Genomic DNA, 18831 nt, shown 5'->3' on the forward strand with positions numbered 1-18831 from the left:
CCTTGAATTTGTTGTTTTGTTTTGTTTTTAATTCTCTGGCCTGGATAGATGGCTCAGCAGTTAAACTGGTCCTGGCTGCTCTTCTAGGACCCTAGTCCAGTGCCTAGCATCCACATGGTGGCTTAAAACCATTTATAACTCCAGATTCAGGGGATCCAGTAGACTTTACTGGCAGGAAGTACGCAAGTGGTGCACAGATAAACATACAGGCAAAACATTCATACACATAAAATACATTTTTAAATAATATTTATTCTTTGGCCATGTCATACATTTTATACATATTTCAATATTTATATACACCTCATTACTGCCTTTTGAGCCCATTCTCAACAAGGGCCCCTTCTACTTTGATGTTTGCCTTTTAATAACCTACTGTGTTTAATTAAGGTTGTTTACACATGCATGAGTGAGATCGTTTACTTGAGCATGGGCAATTTATCAATGGCCTCTGAAGAAAAATGACTTCCCCTTCTTCAGCAGGCATTAACTGCCAGGAGTTCCAGGGCTAGGGCCTCATGAGTTCCTCCTACCTCCATGCTGAAATGTTGAGGAACGCAGCTTTGTATAGCTAACCATAGCTGCAGTGAGCTCATGGGCACAGTGGATGTGTTCTATCCAGAAGACAGTGTTCACAGCACTCATCCCCTTCCTCTGGTTCTTACATGACTTCTGTCCTGTCTTCTTTGATGTTCCTGAGTCTGACCTGTGTGTGTGAGGGGGGTGTTATAAATACCCCATCATGGGCTGACTAGTCAACACCCACTTATACTAAGCTCTTTGACCAGTTATGAGTATGCATTCACTGCTGCTCACTACAGAAGGAAGCTTCCCAGATGCAGGATGAGGACAGCATAAGTCTAAGGAGATAAGCATAAATATTTAGAAAACAGTTTGCTGCCAGGTACCTCTAGGACTTATGACCTTCCCAGATTTTGACCAAGTTTACAATCCAAAGCATGAATTAATTCCCTTTTGCAGAAAGAGCCTAAATCCAACCAGAAAGTGGCTGGTTGTCCCCACAGCAATCATACCACTGCTGTACCAGTTACCTTCTTGCCTAGCAGGTTGGTGGGCCTTTGACTTCTGTTCCTCTTTCCTTCATCTTCCTGAGTCCTAGGATTACAGACATATGCCACCCAATATACCTGTTTGGTGCTAGGGATTAAATTAAGGATTTGTACATGATAGGCAAAAATGTTCTACCAGTTAAGATATATAAAAACAAATTACTGGGGGCTGGAGAGATGGCTCAGTGGTTAAGAGCACTGACTGCTCTTCCAGAGGTCCTGAGTTCAATTCCCAGCAACCACATGGTGGCTCACAACCATCTGTAATGGGATCCAATGCCCTCTTCTGGTGTGTCTGAAAACAGTGACAGTGTATTCAAATATATAAAAATAAATCTTAAAAAAAAAAAGAAAAAGAAAAGAAAAACAAAGGCTTAAAAAAAACAAAACAAATTGCTGTATTGAAACTGAGAAATTAATTTTGTATGCAAGGAGTTGGAGGGGGTCTTTGTAAGCTTGAGAGGCCATGTAAACACTAGCTTTAGAGAATAAAGTCTTTGTCTTAGTTACTTTTCAATTGCTGGGATAAAATACCATGGACCTAGGCACCTTACAAAAGAAGCATTTAGGTGGGTTTCAGAGGGTTAAGTCCTTGATGGTGAGATGAAACACAGCCTCAGGAACAGCCAAGTTCTCACACCTTAATCTTCATAATCTTCATAAGGCAGCGAGAGCACAGGAATGGAGTGGGAATAGTGTGGGCCCCAGTGACACCTCCTCCAACAAGGCCACAGCCCCTAATCCTTCCTGAACAATTCCATCATCTGGAGGGCATGTATTCAAACATATGAGCCTGGGGTGGGGGTGAGGGTGGGTGTTAGTGGACCGTCTCATTCAAATTTTCACAGTCTTTCTCCTTTTCCTAGTTTCCTATGTATGTATGTATGTATGTATGTATGTATGTATGTATGTATGTATGGCCTTCATTTGTATAGCAGCAGTCAGTTGTGTGAACACTCAAAGATGCTCTCTACTGAGTTCATTCTCTACTCAGCATATTCCAAGCTTTTGTGTTTTGAAGACATGTTCACAGTTTTGTTTTCCATAGCGAGGTTTTCAGCAGCTTAGGCTAAGCGCAGTGTGCTAGATTTTCCAAGCTTTAATTTTAAAATAGCATTTATCTTTGTCTTTTCCACCCATTTGTGAGATACTGGGATTGTAACATTTACTGTGTGACAAATTAAAGAATAAAATACTTGTTGGCTTTTCTGAGGACTGTGGACCTCATAACATCCTAATAAAAATTTGGGATTAGAAAAGACGAAAATGAGATGAGTAATGTCAGTAAGAACTTTTATAGTACTATATGATTATTTTGATCTAAAAAAAAAAAAAAAGGCTTTCCTTGGTTTGTTAAAAACTAAAGCCCTTCTGCCAGGTATGGTGGTATAGACTTTTAATCCCAGCACTCAGGAGGAAGAGGCAGCAATCAGATCTCTTGAGTTTGAGGACAGCCTGGACTACTGAGTTCCAGGACAGCCAGAACTGTACAGAGAAACCCTGACTCAAAAAAACAAAAAATAAAGAACTAAGGCTATCCTCTTGAATGACCCTACTGGAATCTCAACTGAGTGGCTGCATCTGGGAAGTAGATCATGTCTATCATGAGGCATAACACCATGTAACTGACACATGACCAGGTTCTACTGAGTTACATATGGGGTTTCTCCACTCCTAGGAGTTGGTCTTTTAAAGTTGGTTGGGCATTTAATCCATCCCCCTATAAAACTACCATCTAAGAGTAGATAATGGATCTGTCTTTATTAACTTTTTATTTATTTACCTTTATTTTATGTGCATTGGTGTTTTGCTTGCATGTATGTCTATGTGGGAGCATCAGATCTTGGTTACAGACAGTTGTGAGCAACCATGTAGGTGCTGGGATTTGAACCCAGGTTCTCTGAAGAGCAGTCAGTGCCCCCAACTGTTAAGCCACTCTCTAGCTCCCATTATTAATTCTTTTTTTCTTTTCTTTTCTTTTTTTCGGAGTTGGGGACCGAACCCAGGGCCTTGCACTTGCTAGGCAAGTGCTCTACCACTGGTCTAAATCCCCAACCCCCCATTATTAATTCTTAAACATAGTTCCCAAGAGGGCTCTGGAGCTTAATAAAGAGCATAAAAGATATAGCCAGATGTTGTAGTTAATGCTTGGAATACTAGCCCTTGGGAGGCTGTCTCAGGAAGACTTTCAAGTTCAAGGCTAGCCTGGGCTACATAGTTCTAGGGGTAGGAGAAAAGAAGAGAAGAAACCCGATATTAGATAATAAGAGAGGAGTAGCCAAGAATAAGAAAGAGGGCTCTAGTTTAAAACTCCATCTTTCGGTTCTGGAGAGATGGCTCAGTGGTTAAGAGCACCAACTGCTCTTCCAGAGGTCCTGAGTTCAATTCCCACCAACCACATGGTGGCTCACAACCATCTGTAATGGGATCCGATGCCCTCTTCTGGTGTGTCTGAAGACAGCTATAGAACTCATATAAAATAAATAAATAAATGAATCTTTAAAAAAAAAAAAAACAAAAACAAAAATCTCCGTCTTTCAGCCTCTCTTTCACAAGACTCTCTTAGCTCTGCCTGATGTGGATCTCTGCATCTGCCTCCATCCACTGCTGGATGAAGCCTCTCAGGAGGTGGTTATGCTACGTTCCTATCTGCAAGCAGAGTGGAGTATCATTAATAGTGTGGAGTTGGTTGTCTCCTGTGGGAGGGGTCTGAAGTTGAGGCAGTTTTTGGTTGGCTGTTCCTCAATATCTGCTCCATCTTTATCTCTACACAGCTTGTAGGCAAAACAAATTTGGGTTGAAAGTTTTGTGGGTAGATTGATGTCTCCCTCCCTCCTCTGGAAGTCCTGCCTGGCTACAGGAGTCAAGGACACCACCAGAAGACCTATCGAGTCAACTAACCTGAGACCATGGGGACTCACAGACCCTGGGTCACCAACCATGGAGCATGCAGGAGCTGGAGCTAGACCCAGACACACACATTTATGGCAAATGTGCAACTTGGTTTCATGTGGGTCCCCTAACAAGTGGAGCCGAGGCTGTTTCAGCCTCTCTGTTCCCTGCCATTAGATCCCTTCCCCCTACCTGGATTGCTTCAGTGGGAGAGGATATGCCTAGTCCTGCTGGGGCCAGATGTCCCTAGGTGGGGCTCCCTTTCACTGAGGAGGTGGCACTGGGTGGAGGGATTTGTAATGGTGGGACAGAGAAGAGAGGAGGAGGGGGGCAATCACAAAGATGTAAACTGAATATAAAAATAAATACATAAATCTATAAGTATTTTTAAAAAAAAGCATGCCATCTTTAGTCAAGGATGATCTATAACTGCCTCAATTTCAAAAGTATCATCATCAGATGTTTTTCTTTTATCCACTATTTTGTACTTTCCCAAAGTCTAAACAGTTTGTAGCCATTGTTCCCAAGGAACTTTGGGGTCATAAAGTGATAATGAGATGGTGTCTTGGTATGCTATACAGATGTGAAAATGTAATTTCCATGAGTGTGACGTTGATACTCATGAAGATGTAAAATTATATACTTCCTGGGCATATCTCATTTCCTAGCTTCTTAAACAGAAAATGAAAAAGACTCTGTACATCCTGGAAATTCCTTTGTATTGGTTAGGGATTATTTTACCTTAATAATAGCTTAAAATTGTGTGACTATAACAGTAAATCCAGAAATAGGAGTTTGAGCAGCTAAGCAAGTGTAAAGGATTTAAATTCTTTCCCTTTGATGCTGAATCATTTTTAACATTTACTTGCTAATATTCATTCTGGTTCCTCACTGTCAGAGAATGAGGCAGAGAGAGACAGAGACAGAGAGAGTGGGACTGCTTTTTATCTTTTTATGAGGAAGACAAAATCTTGCCCAGAAACACTATCTTCCATTCCACCCCCACTGAAGTTCTGTGTGGGAGATTGGAAAAGTAAGTGAATATCTATCTTTTCAACCTTTATATAAGAGGCAAACAAGAAAGGTTCAGAAAGGGCAAGAGGCTAATTATGTTTTCCTCAAATCTGTTGTCTTACCTCAGCCATATCCCCAAGCAATCAAGTTATGCAAGGCATTGTTTGACAGTAGTTTTTTTCTTGGGCATATAACTTAGCTTAGGTGGTTTTTTTTGTTTTGTTTTGTTTTGTTTTGTTTTGTTTTGTTTTGTTTTTGGAGCTGGGGACCGAACCCAGGGCCTAGCGCTTACTAGGCAAGCGCTCTACCACTGAGCTAAATCCCCAACCCATCTTAGGTTTTACTAAAAATATAACAGAATGTTACTGAAAGGGGAGTAGAGAGCAGGGAATGGTGGCATACACTTTTAATCCCAGTACAGAGAGAGACCTTACCTCAAAATACAAAACAAAACAGCAACAACCACAAAAAAACCTGCACTCAGTCACTGAATCAGTCTCTTAGCTGTCAGTCTTTTCCTTATTACTATCATCCACCCTTCTCAAACAGAAAGCCCCTCTACCCATACACAAAGAAGTTTACCTTAGGTACCGTTCAGTGGACTGTTCAGCCCTGTTTCCCTCCTTCATTTCCCTGACACCATTTTCTCTTTGAGTATTTTGGGAGGAAGTTTCCTGTCCTTATTTCTATCTATAAATTACCTTGCTCCCAAAGCCATGCTGGTGTGGTTGTATTTATTTGTTAAACAATCCTGTCCTTTGAAAAAGGACTCATTGGAAAGCCATGAAGCATTCAGAGCAGGATGTGTGACTCACTTTGCAAACAGCAGCATCTTGAAGGAGAAAACAGGCACCTGGGAGTGCCTGACGGGCAAAGGAAAGCCAGTTGGCTTCTGAGGGATGTGTGTGTGTGTGTGTGTGTGTGTGTGTGTGTGTGTGTGTGTATCTGTCTGTGTGTCTGTGTGAGTGTGTGCATGTATGTGTGTATATGTGTGTGTGTCTGTCTGTGTCTCTGTGTTATGTGTGTGTGTGTGTATGTATGTATGTATGTATGTGTGGTATGTGTGTGTGAGTGTGTATGTGTCTCTGTGTGTGTGAGTGTGTGTTGTGTGTGTTGTGTGTGTCTGTCTGTGTCTGTCTGTATGTCTGTCTTTGTCTCTGTGTGTCTCTGTGTGAGTGTGTATGTGTCTCTGCGTGTGTGGTGTGTGTGTCTGTGTGTCTGTGTGTCTGTCTGTGTCTCTGTCTCTGTCTCTGTGTGTCTCTGTGTGAGTGTGTATGGTCTGTGGTGTGTGTGTGTCTGTCTGTCTGTGTCTGTGTCTCTATGTGTCTCTGTCTATGTGTCTCTGTGTGGGGGGTGTGTGGTGTGTCTGTGGTGTGTCTGTCTGTCTGTGTGTCTGTCTGTCTGTGTCTCTGTGTGGTCTGTCTGTGTCTCTGTGTGAGTGTGTGCGTATATGTATGTGTGTGTGTATGTATGTATGTATGTATGTATGTATGTATGTGTGGTGTGTATGGTGTGTGAATATGTGTGTGTGTGTGCGCGCACACGTGCACGTGTGTGTTCAGTCCCTTCCCTTCTCTTCCTTTCCACACTTTCTCAAACTGCTGATTTGCATTGGGGAATGAAGCCCTTCAGCAATGGTGAAAAGCCCTGTCAAAATCGTGCTCTAACAAAGAGCAGTGTGCTTTCTGCTGCTTGCTCAACACTTGCTCTCTGGTGTCTCGGGGTTTGTATAGCCTTTCCTACAACTCTCTTTTACCAAAATAAGTCCATGTGCAGCTACTCTGTTAAAACAGCTGTTCTGTCTGTATAGTCCCACCAAACCCAGACACTTCAGAGAAACAGGTAGCTTGGTTTTAGCAGTGACTTTTCAGATAGTTATAAATATAAACTCAACTCACTGCACTATCCCTTGATGGTTCATGTATTCAGGGATCATTTCCTAAAGAGCTGTGAATGTCTTCTTACCTCAATCTACTCTTCTAAAAGAAGGCAGGTCAAGCCTGGTCTCAAAGACTATAACCCCATCTATTCAAGAGGCTGAGGCAGGAGGATTACTAGTTTTAATCTGTATTACAGGGGGAGTTCAAAAGTGGCTGTCAGTATGGTTCATCAGATAAGTGTTTCCTTTTCGTGCTTAATGATCTGTGTTGGACCCTGGAACCCATTTAAAGGTAGAAGAAGAAAACTGACTCCACACAGTTGTCCTCTGACCTCTACAAATCTGGCATATCATGGTGCCTACCACTCAATAATAATAAATTCTTAAAATTAAAAATAAGCCACAGAAAAGTAAAATGAGGGCTAGGAATGTAACTCAGTAAGAGTGCTTCTAAGCATTTTAGACAGACCGAGAGCAAGCATCAACACACCTATAAGAAAACATATGACATGTAGCAAATTCACAAGGAATATTGCCCAGAAATGTCATTGATCAAAGGGTTTTACCAAGGATTTATCATGGGGCTTCTATAATCCTAATACTAATGTTTGTCTTTGGTTTAGAAATGGCAAGAAAAAAAATAGCTTTAGTTGGTCTCTGTCTTTTTTTGTCAGCATTATTTTAGTTTTGTTAAGAGATACTATTCAAAATACTTAGAGGAATCCAAGCAAAATTGAACTAGGAAACAAATTGTAAACAGTGACTTACTTAGAATTATTTTGCAAATAAGTCAGTATACCTTTCTTTCTTGATGTAAAAAGGGAAGGGGGACTACCTGAATATGTGCTTCACACAAGTACTATACTACCTTGTTTAATTATTTCACTTGAAAATGTAAGACAGCCAAGCATAAAAGTACATGCCTTTGATCCCAGTCCTGGGGAGGATAAGACAGGGCATCTCTGAGAGTTTGAGGCCAGCCTGGTCTACATAGAGAGTTCTAGGAGAGCCTGCGCTGCACAGTGAGACCCTGTCTCAGAAGGAAAGAAATGTGTAAGGGAGTTTCCATGTCTTGCTCTTGTGGTGTTTACTCAGGTGCTCGCTTACATACAGTTTCACTGAGACAACACTGTACAACTAAATAATATGAGTATTGTTGAGATAACAGTGGAATGTATGCCTTTACAGACTCTTACTGCAAAAGTCTGGCAAGAATTTGTGGAAGGAGAGAAAACAACTTGGTAAAGTTGGTCCTCACACACTGTGGTACACATGTTCCCTCACTATAATAATTTTTAAAACTGCCATGACCAACATGACGTTGAATTGGCCTGACTGAAGCAATGAGGAATGGAAGAGAAGAGCTGGGCTGTGTGCTCTGATGGAGCCACACCAGCAGCAACCTGCAAACTCAGCAAGTTTGTTACGCGTAGCACTGTGAAGAGAAGGAGGAGGAGTCTCAGATCGCAGTCATCCTCTAGGAGGAAGCTGCAGTTGATACTTTATGCATACAATGTCAACATTTCTACAGGACCAGGAGAAGGCCTGGTCATTTCCATGAGTCTGGAGCATGGGTCCTCAACATGGCTGTGTTCATGTCAGTAATACACATTCATTCAGGACTTAGTTGGCTTGTGCATTTCTAATATGTTACACCTAAGTTAAAAAAGAATTAAAATTGGACCAGGCATATTGATGCACATTTATAATCCTATCATTCAGGAGATAGAGGCAGGAGCATCATTGCAAGTTCAAAGTTGTTCTGGTCTGCACAGCAAGTTCCAGCCAGGGCTACAAACAAGACAACAAAAACAAATAAATTTAGCCTGACTGTGGTGGCACACACCTCTAATTCCAGCAGTCTGGAGGCAGAAGCAGGTTGATCTCTTGAATTTGAGGCCTGCCTGGCCTACAGAGCAAGATCCAGGACAGCCAGGACCACACAGGGTTTCTCTGCCCTTAAACACTGACCATCTCTTCATTCCCCAATATTTCTTAAACTAACAAGAAAAAAAAAACTTCCCTTCTGCTGTTTTTTTTTTTTTTAAATTCCATCAGATGAGGGAAAAAAATTGAAAGCAGCCAAAATTGTTTTCAAAACTTCTGTGTTATCTCTGTTACAAGGCCATAAATGAGAATCTGTTTTTCTAATTACCAATTGATCTGTTTTCTAATTTCCTAATTCTATCTCTGTCTTCCCAGTCTCCCTAACCTAGTTTGCAGTTTACAAAACTAACTTGGGATGCTTTAACATGTAGTGTTTCTTTCCAAGTTTCATGTCCAAACCCATACGTTGGCAGTTTGGCCAAACAGTCTAAAAATTAGCCTTTTTTTCTTCTTCTTCCTTTATTTCTTTATTCCTCTGTAGTAGAATTTCTTTTATTTATTTATTTTATTCTTTTGTGTGTCTGAGAGTTTTTCCTCATGTATGTCTATGTATGACATGCATGCATGCCTGGTACCTGAGGAGTGGTGAGCCTTCTTGTGGGTGCTTGGGAATCGAACCCAGGTCTTTGCAAGAACAAATACTCTTAACCACTGAGACAACTTTTCAGCCCTAGAATGTAACAGGGACATTTGAAACTAGGTGCTCCTTTGGCTTGCTGTCCTGTACACTACACAGAGTTATCAACATCCCAGGCCTCTACTCTCTAGAGCAAATTGCAACCCACAAGTTTCAACAGCAAAATGTCTCCAAACATTATGAAGTTTTTTTTTCTAGGAAACCTAGAAGCAGAAGTGCTAGCAGTGCTGCCAGCAGAGAAGCACTGTCACATATGAGCTGCATCTAGAGAAAGAGGATCTCAAAGGGAGAGTTAAGATTGGCATTGATTAAATTTTCCATGGGTAGTTTGTTTTTGCAAATGCTGGGGATTGAACCCAAGATGTAGTGCGTGCAAAGATTTTCACTGTGCTGGCTGGACCTGTATTAAACCTTGGTCTCATGCTGTCCTCCTACTACAGCCTCCCTACTAGCTGAGACTACAGCAGCATGCCATCACGCCATAGTGTATTTGTGCATGTTATCTAAGTCACAGCTCTACATAGCCACAAAACAAACAAACAAGCAGACAAAGCCAGTGGACTGATACTGACTCCAGAGTGAAGAGCGTATGCTGCTCTTGTTGGGCAGCCAGCTCACAGTCACCTGTAACTGCCCCCTCAGGGAGGATCCAAAGCCTCTGGCTTCCTCAGGCTCCTTCCCTCACATTCACACACCCACATACAGGTAGGCACACCTACACTTATTTAAAAATAATAATTTAAAATAAATATTTTTAAGCCAAGGGGTAGTAGTGCACACCTTTAGTCCCAGCACTGGAGAGGCAGAGGCAGGTGGATCTCTGAGTTCAAGGCCAGCCTAGTCTACAGAGTAAGTTCCAGGACAGCCAGGGCTTCAAGAGAAACCCTGTGTCAAAAAACAAAATATATTTTTTTAAAAGAAAGAAAGATGAGGCCAACCACAGAAGTGATTTATACATTAATTTTAAGTGTCCTAATGAAATGTTGACCTACAACTCACAAAGATCTGCCTGCCTCAGCATCCTAGTGCTAGAACCAAAAAGCACATGCAACCATACCTGCCTTTTCAGCCTATATTTGAACACACTAGGTTTCTTTCTTTTTCTTTTTTTTTAGAATACAATAGAGTTTATTCAGGGCATGGGGAAGACTGTTAAGAAGGTAGTAGGGGCAGAGAGGGGGGGTAGAGAAATAGAAGAGTAGAGGTCGGCCAAGAGTATGTGGAGAAAAAGGGAGGATGGGAATGGGGAGAGAAGGACAAAGGGGTAAGAGGGTAAGAGCAAGAGAGAACAAGAGCCACACTAGGTTTCTGATAATGGAAGAGGCCTTAGTTCAGAGTTACTCCTCCAGGTTCTAGAACATGTGCAGTGTTTTGTTTTGTTTTGTTTTGTTTTGTTCAAGCAACCTACATGAAATTTCCTTAAATGCCTCTAAAAATTCTTTCTTTCTTTCTTTTTTAAAGACAGAGCCTCACTATGTGTTCGTGGCTGGCCTGGAACTTGCATGTAGCCCAGGCTGGCCTCCAACTCACTGAGATATGTGTGCCTCTGTTGTCTCCTGAGTACTGTGATGAAAGGTGTTTGCCACCACACCCAGCCTATAAAATACTTTAAAATGATTATTATAGTATAACATTACTAGGATCTATAAGCCTATTTAATCTGTTACTCTTTATATCCACCATAAAAGAATGTTGTTTTTCTTTATTGCCAACTTGGTTCAACTGATTTCCTTTTCCAAATACAGGCTGAAACAGGTTTAACCCAGTAAATAGACTATTTCTCTCCTCTCCTACCATCCTTTAGGAGCAAATCTATAATTGAAAAAGCTGGTGCACAAACTTTCATATATATATATATATATATATATATATATATATATATTTGTGTGTGTGTGTGTGTGTGTGTGTGTGTATGTATATATGTATATGCATATAGAGAGAGAGAGAGAGAGAGAGAGAGAGAGAGAGAGAGAGAGAGAGAGAGAGAGAGAATGAGCACACTGTCACTATCTTCACACACACCAGAAGAAGGCATCAGATCCCACTACAGATGGTTGTGAGCCACCATGTGGTTGCTGGGAATTGAACTTAGGACCTCTGGAAGAGCAGTCAGTGCTTTTACCTGCTGAGCCATCTCTCTAGCCCCAAACTTTCTTTAGGAAACCTTTATGTCCAATTTGTCCTGGATCTATTTTACTTGAACCATGTCCTTCAGGCTTGTAGGCTTCCCTGGAAGGATCTTAGTTGTTAATGCTGACTTCAGTTATAAGTTGGTTAAAGAGGCAGGCTCAGCGGTTAAGAGCACTGGCTATTTTTTCCAGAGGACCTAGGTTCAATTCCCAGCACCCCAATGGCAGCTCACAACTGCAATACTAGAGGATCCAACATTCTTGATATCCTCTTCTGACTTCTATAGGTACCAGCCATGCACATGTACATAGATCTACATGCAAATAAAACACCATACACATAAAATAAAAATTTTCAAAGTTTTAAAAATTGGGTAAAATATAGGAGACAAGAACAGTTTGATGCTGTCACCTGATCATCTGGGAGCTAGGATAGGGACCAACTTCTGTGTATTTGTTTTGTAAGCCCCTTGGAAAAAGAGCTACAAGTGTGGTGTTTGGTGTTAAGTTATGTATCTAATGAAGAAGTAAAAACAAGAGACTAAGCAGTCACTATTTTTAGAAACAAGACATCTAGAACCATGTTTCAGAAACTTTCTGTTAAGGGGCTGTGGAAACCTGCAGCATCAAAGCTGTTTCTGTGACAGGGATGTTCTAATGAAAGAATGGGGTCGGGGTTGGGGATTTAGCTCGGTGGTAGAGCGCTTGCTAGGCCCTGGGTTCGGTCCCCAGCTCCGAAAAAAAGAAAAAGGAGAGAAAAAAAAAAAAGAATGGGGTCATTGACCTCAAAGGGACTTTGAATTACTTGTTCCTTTATCCTCCTCCTTTTAAAGAGTAGCAGCATAAAGTATTGTCCAGGAACCTGCCTTAGTATAAACTGGGCAAGAAAGCCTCACCTCACCATTTTTCTTTCACTCAAATCTCTGTGGAAATCTCTATATTTCCTTCTCTCATAATCTACCCTCATTTTTTTACATTTTTGCTTGCACTTTTATTTTGTCGTTATATAGCCAGTATCATTGTACTGGCCCTTTATGGCTGCAGGAGCCCAGGCAGACTGCCTGATGAAGGCAGACAGCATTTGGCTAGTAGGGCTGCTGTATGCTATTATTGCTGGCCATTGGGCCTCTGTCATCTACAGTTCCGTCCTGGCTCATTAAAACTGTGAGCCAAATAGCCGCAAAGGCGCCTGCTGCAGCACTGTGGGGGCCAGGAAGTTAAATGGTTCTCCTAATCCTGCATAATTTATCTCTCTGTTAGTCCCCTCATAAAATACTCCAATTCAGCCCTGCCACAGAGAGCTTCGCTCTGAAATTTCCTGGTTTTGTGATGACCACTGAGTGCCCAGCCTTCCCTTCTCTCTTTATTATTATTAGAAACTGTTTCACCCTTGTTAACTACAAGTTTACCTTAATGCTTTTCCATGCCTAGACCCCACCTCAGCAACAGGCTGTCCTCCTGGTGATGCCTGGAGGTACAAAGCAGTGGGGATGTGATCATCTTTCCTCTGCTTTTCCCTGTCTTCAGTGCCAGTGCCTCTTTCCAGGGACCAGTGTCCTTGTAACATGTTTCTGTTTGGTTGGCCATTTTAAAGAGCCCTGAATGGAAAAGCACCCCCTGCCTTTTTTCACATCTCCATTTCTGTTTCATTTCAGAGATTTACAAATGAGGACCACCTGGCAGTTCATAAACATAAGCATGAGATGACCCTGAAGTTCGGCCCAGCCCGGACGGACTCCGTCATCATTGCAGGTATCTGCTGCCCCCGTCACACACTTTGCTATCCCCAACAGTTAAGATTAACTCCAGGGCCCAGATTTCCTGGGAGCTGCACCACCCTTCTCCATCAAGACCTCTTTGTGATCTGTATTTAATCAAGAAGTAGTAGTAACAGTTCCCTCCATCCTTCTGTACCTCCATTTAATTTTTAATAGTATGCTTCTGTTCTGTGGCTTGTGAGGATGGTGTTTTGAGAGTCTGTCTTCACTTTGGTCAGTCTGTTGTCTCCTCACCTATTAAGATTCTGGAAAAGCTACAGACAAAAGACACCATTGACATTTCTCCTTATCCACAGTGGAGAAGGTGAACAAAAGATGGCCAAAAAAGAAAAAAAGCTGCTTTAGCCTGGCTGCTTTTCTCCACTGGGTGTTAGCTTTCCTGTAGCAGGCAGACTATCAGTTCAGAAGTCAACTTCCCTTGTGAACCTAGACACTGGTATGGGCACATTTCCAAAACACGAATAAGAAGACATTCAGTCACTGGGACTTTCCTGAACTAGTCTGTGTGACCTGGAAGCCCTTACCAGTTGCAGATACCGTCTACCCTGTACTCAGGGGAGCATTCTTAGCACTCATTTCCAAGCAGTAGGAGTTCTATTGTACAGTTTGCGTGTAGGTAGATGTGTAAGGCATGGTGGACTTTTTCTTTTGATGCTGTAAGAGCTTCTAATTTAACCTATGGCAAGCAGATTTAGCTTAATATTTAATCAGTAGTGTACTTACCTGATGGTTATTATATAAATTAATAAACTAGTTAATTTTAATTAGTTACTACTTGCAAACATGTTACCTTAGACATAGAAAAGGAGACGGAGCCTCCTCTCCTTGTTAATACATATGATGAAAAAGACTTGTTCTTTGACATTTCCTGCTCCTTATTAATTCAGTATGTACTAAATATCTACTGATCTACTGTGTGGGCCAGTTCCTTTTCTTAGGAGCTTACAGACTTATGATTTGCAATCCCTGGAAAAGGATATGAACAGGGAAAATATCAATTTTTTTTTAAGACAGGGTTTCACTGAGTAGCTCTGGATGGCCTGGAACTCAATTTGTAGACCAGGCCAGCCTGAAACTCACAGAGATCCACCTGCCTCTGCCTTCTGAGTGCTGGAACTAAAGACTTGCACCACCCTACCATGCTATATTTATTTTATATTATGGGAGAGGAGAGAGCATGAGAGTGTGGATGCCTATGGAGGCCAGAGAGGGAGTCAGAATTCTGGAGCAGGAGTTCCAGTTGACTACATGCCGCTTGCTGTGGCTGCAAGGAACCAGTGAGCTGCCTGCTGTGGTCTTCTTGAAGGGCGTTATGTAGTCTTAACTACTGAGTCATCCAGACAACTGTCTACCTCTTTTTGAGACTGGATCTTGCTGTAGCCAAGCTCACCTTGAATTGAGATTGTTTTTATTTACTTCCTGGAAGCTGGGATTAGAAGTGTTAAGACACAGTATAGGTTTGCCATATGTATTCCAACCCCTATTGAACATCTTCATTTGACTGTAGTTCAGATCTTCATTTAGTGACTGAACATGTCTCCTCCTCTCTATTATTCACTGGTACCAGAATTCTGTCTTGTTTTATTTTTTTCTCCCATTTCTCTCTGTTCTAGTCCATCCATGCATCAGCCAGCATCTAACACTGAACAACAAATACTTGAGAAAAATCAACTAGTAAATAAAAAAGGTTTGGGCAGCGTGTGGTAGTGCCTGCCTATAATCTTAGCACTTGAGAAGTAGAGATAAGAGGGGTTGGGGATTTAGCTCAGTGGTAGAGCGCTCGCCTAGCAAGTGCAAGGCCCTGAGTTCGGTCCCCAGCTCCAAAAAAAGAAAGAAAAAAAAAAAAGGAGAGAGAGAGAGAGAGAGAAGTAGAGATAAGAAAAGCTGGAGTTAAGACCATCTGCAGCTATGTAGCAAGTAGTCAGTTGGCCCTGTTACTTTGGGGCCTTCAGTGAAGCAGCACCTTACAGTGGGGAGTGTGCAAAAGAAAGGCCCATAGTTCCTTCCCCTCAAGGAAATGCCTCTAATGACTTAAAACTTCCCATTGGGGGCTGGAGAGATGGCTCAGCGGTTAAGAGCATCTGACTGCTCTCCCAGAGGTCCTGAGTTCAAATCCCAGCAACCACATGGTGGCTCACAGCCATCTGTAAAGAGATCTGGTGTATCTGAAGACAGCTACTGTGTACTTATATATAATAAATAAATAAATCTTTAAAAAAAAAAAAAAAACTTCCCATTGGGTTCCAGCTGTTACAGGTCTCATTTCACCAAGGACTTGGGACTCAACATTAACTCATGGATATCTGAGCAGCATGCAGACCATAGCACTCCTCTTCTTCCTCCCCCCATTCCCACTATGCTTGTCTTCCTCCAGTGTTGCCTCACTGCCCTCCTTAATGGTCTCATTCTACATCATCTTGTGTGCTTTTTTAAAAGCTGGTTTTTACATTCTGTTCTTAAGGTCACAATCTCTCACTATGCTTTCTCTTTAGGTTAACCTAACTTTTCAGACTTTCTATAATCTATCCCATAGAACTTATCCAATTTTATATGAAAGTTATATACAGAAAATGACAATCTTTCACCTAGACATGTTGTTATCTCCTAATCCATGTATGATGGCCTTTCTCTATGTTTTTACCAGCATTATTTCTCTTAGCTCTTAAAGCCTCTCTCTATAGTCCAAAACTGTTTTCCAAGGCCTAGCTCAAGTCCCGCTTGAAGGCCTTCCTAACAACCCTAGTAATTAATGTATATTTATCTTAAGTTTATAATAATCTTATTCTGCATCTTAAATAGCACTTAATTTTTGCACATTGTGGTGCTATCTACATATATTAGTTTTCCTTACTTAACTAAAAAGCATTCTCTTGTCTATAGAAAGACTCATGTCCTATATTTGGCCTATACCCTTATGTCTTCTCCAAATAATGCATCTAAGTTTATGGATATAACACCAAAGCATACAGAATTATTCAGTAAACACTTAGGAACCATCAGAAACAATTAGGCTTGTTTATATATTTTCAGATTGCTTGTTCAGGAACCAGAAGTAGTTGAAAGTTAGAGGCCACCTTGAAAATGAGAAATCAGGTTTAATATACGGGAGATTTTTAAATTAAACCAAGAAATGCACATGGGCAGCAGGGTGTAGGAAAAGTATATATGACTCAAACCAGAAGTCCCAAGTTCTTCTGACATCAGTACTCCTTCCTTCCACTTGAATTTATGTGTTCCCCTTCCTGAGGATGACACCACCTCTCCTCATTCTAAGGCAGGACATAGCTTTATCTTTAGCCACCCAGAGTGTTCAGTAACTTTTTTATTCAGAAGAGGTTTTAAGTTTAAAAAAACTGTTTCCATGGAAAATCCCACTGGATTACTTCCAGTTAATCATGCTGAAAGGAACAGTTTCAACCCCTAGATCTTTCCTTAAAGTGTAATTGAAACGTTATTCTGCGACTGTCCGTCAGCCTAGCTGTGTGGGATAGATGAATCCGTGAGGTGATAAGTGCATCGAAGACACCATTAAAATAGAATTAGGCCCAAGGAACAAGGTTCATCTTTAGAAAAGCAGCAGGGAGAGAGAAACTACGATCTGAAGTTCAAGTCACTTCAAAAGTTCCCATAGTTTATGAAAAGGTCTCACCTCCTTAAGAACAAAGAAGCCGGTCTTTGTGGCACGTTGCTGTAATCCCAGCACTTGAGAGGGAGCAGCAAGAAGATCATAAATTCCAGGATAACCTGGCCTTTTCTCCTAGGAAAGGAAAGAAAAAACAGAAGCGGTGTGTTGAGAAAAAAAATTGCACAGCCCTGTGGGGATGGATATTTTGACCAGCAAATCTAAACCAAATAGCCTGGTTTCTGGATTTTGCCCTGGGCCCATGTCTCTGTGAAATAAGCGCTGTTGTTTGTAATCTCCTTTTCTAACCCCGATTCCACTGTCTTGATCCCTCGTCCGTCTCTGGTTCCCTCTAGAATGGCTTCAGAAAGGAACAAACCTTCAGCTCAGTGACACACAGCTGCCGTTCCTTATTAGATGGCTTTAGTGAGCCAGCTCAGCAGTCTGATCCTCAGTTTGTGCTCTGTCAGATTTTAACACCCATCTGTTTTTGTCTACTCACTGTAGACCTAGCACGGTATATTATTAGAAGGGAAACATTGCTCAACTTCAGTTTTCAAATCTAGAGGTTTCATGAATCTTTACTTTCATGAATGGTTTGTTTTATTGGGGTTGTGTTTTCATTGGGGTGAGAGATGTAAATCCAGCACTGAGAGATAGTAGGTATCTGGCTAGTCACACAAAACATTGTCCTGTCTTCCCCCTGCTGGCCTTGAGGAAGTACAACACAGGTACCCTCTGGTAGCTGAGAACCACAATCCATCCACTAAAACTCAAAAAAGCCCTTTGCCCTAACACAAATTCACTATCTCCAAATAGAATAAAACTACAGTCCCTGTGCACTCTCAAGTTTTAATCTTATATTAAAACTAAATATATTTTCCTTTTCTTTTTATGTCTACAGATCAAACGCCTACTCCAACTAGATTCCTGAAGAACTGTGAGGAGGTGGGGCTCTTCAATGAATTAGCTAGTTCCTTTGAACATGAATTTAAGAAAGCTTCTGATGATGATGAAAAAAAGGCAAGTGTGACTGAAAAGACTTAGGGTGTCGTTGTGCCTTGGAAGAGTTCTAACCATGTCAGTAATCCTAGTCACTGCTCCGGGTCTTTTAGGGACAAGAGAGAGACAGGTCTCACCATTTAACTAGAATAGCCTTGTGTCACTATGTAGCCCAGGCTGACCTCAAGTCCATAATGATGCCCTTGCTTCATCATACTGAGGCCTGGGATGACAAGCATGTGCTACATCTTACCTCCTACCATTAGGTAGAGATCTAGCTGATGGACCAGCAAAGGTCAAAGGTCTATTCTTACCAGAACACAAATGTTCCTACCCTCCAGTAAGTCATTAGTTAATATGTTTTAATCAGTTTCTCTGTAGGTGTGGTATATAGTAGTATATGTATGTGCCTGTGTCTGTGTACATGTATGGAGACCAGAGATGTAAACTGATTGTCTTTCTTATCTCTCTTCACCTTATATTTTGAGGCAGGGTCCCTCACCAAACCTAGAACTCATCCATTCAGTTAGGCTTGCTGGCTAATGAGCTCCAGGGACCTGAGGGTCTCTGACCTCACCAGACCACTGGAGACACACATACGTGCTCTGCTTTTAGATGGGTGCTGGGGGTCTTCACTCAGGTCATTGGGTACTTTTTTGGCCATTCCCTTAGCAATAATCTGTTTGTTTCCCTTGTGAATATGTTGAAGTTATTAAAAGAATATGACTTGGAGGACTAAAGAGAGATGACTCAGTGGTTGAAAGTGCTTGTTGCTCCTAGAGAGGGCCCAACTTCAGTTCCCAATACCCATGCTCACAGCTCACAACATTCCAGAAACTGACACACACTTCTGGTCTCCTCCGGCACCAATATACACATGTTGTACATATAAATAATAATAAAAAAATGAAGAATATGAAT

General features: G+C 41.5%; 1 protein-coding gene across 1 annotated transcript in view; it reads left to right on the forward strand.

The window, feature by feature from the left end:
• LOC116883350 (cyclic AMP-dependent transcription factor ATF-7) overlaps positions 1-18831 on the forward strand; it is an 88019-nt gene that overhangs the window by 46540 nt on the left and 22648 nt on the right. The window contains exons 3-4 of the mRNA XM_032884432.1: positions 13164-13260; positions 17813-17931. Of these exons, the coding sequence (XP_032740323.1) occupies positions 13164-13260; positions 17813-17931 (216 nt within the window). The remainder of the gene's footprint in view (positions 1-13163; positions 13261-17812; positions 17932-18831) is intronic.

This window comes from Rattus rattus, chromosome 1 (genome assembly GCF_011064425.1).
Source record: "Rattus rattus isolate New Zealand chromosome 1, Rrattus_CSIRO_v1, whole genome shotgun sequence".
In the NCBI taxonomy this organism is placed as follows: domain Eukaryota; kingdom Metazoa; phylum Chordata; class Mammalia; order Rodentia; family Muridae; genus Rattus; species Rattus rattus.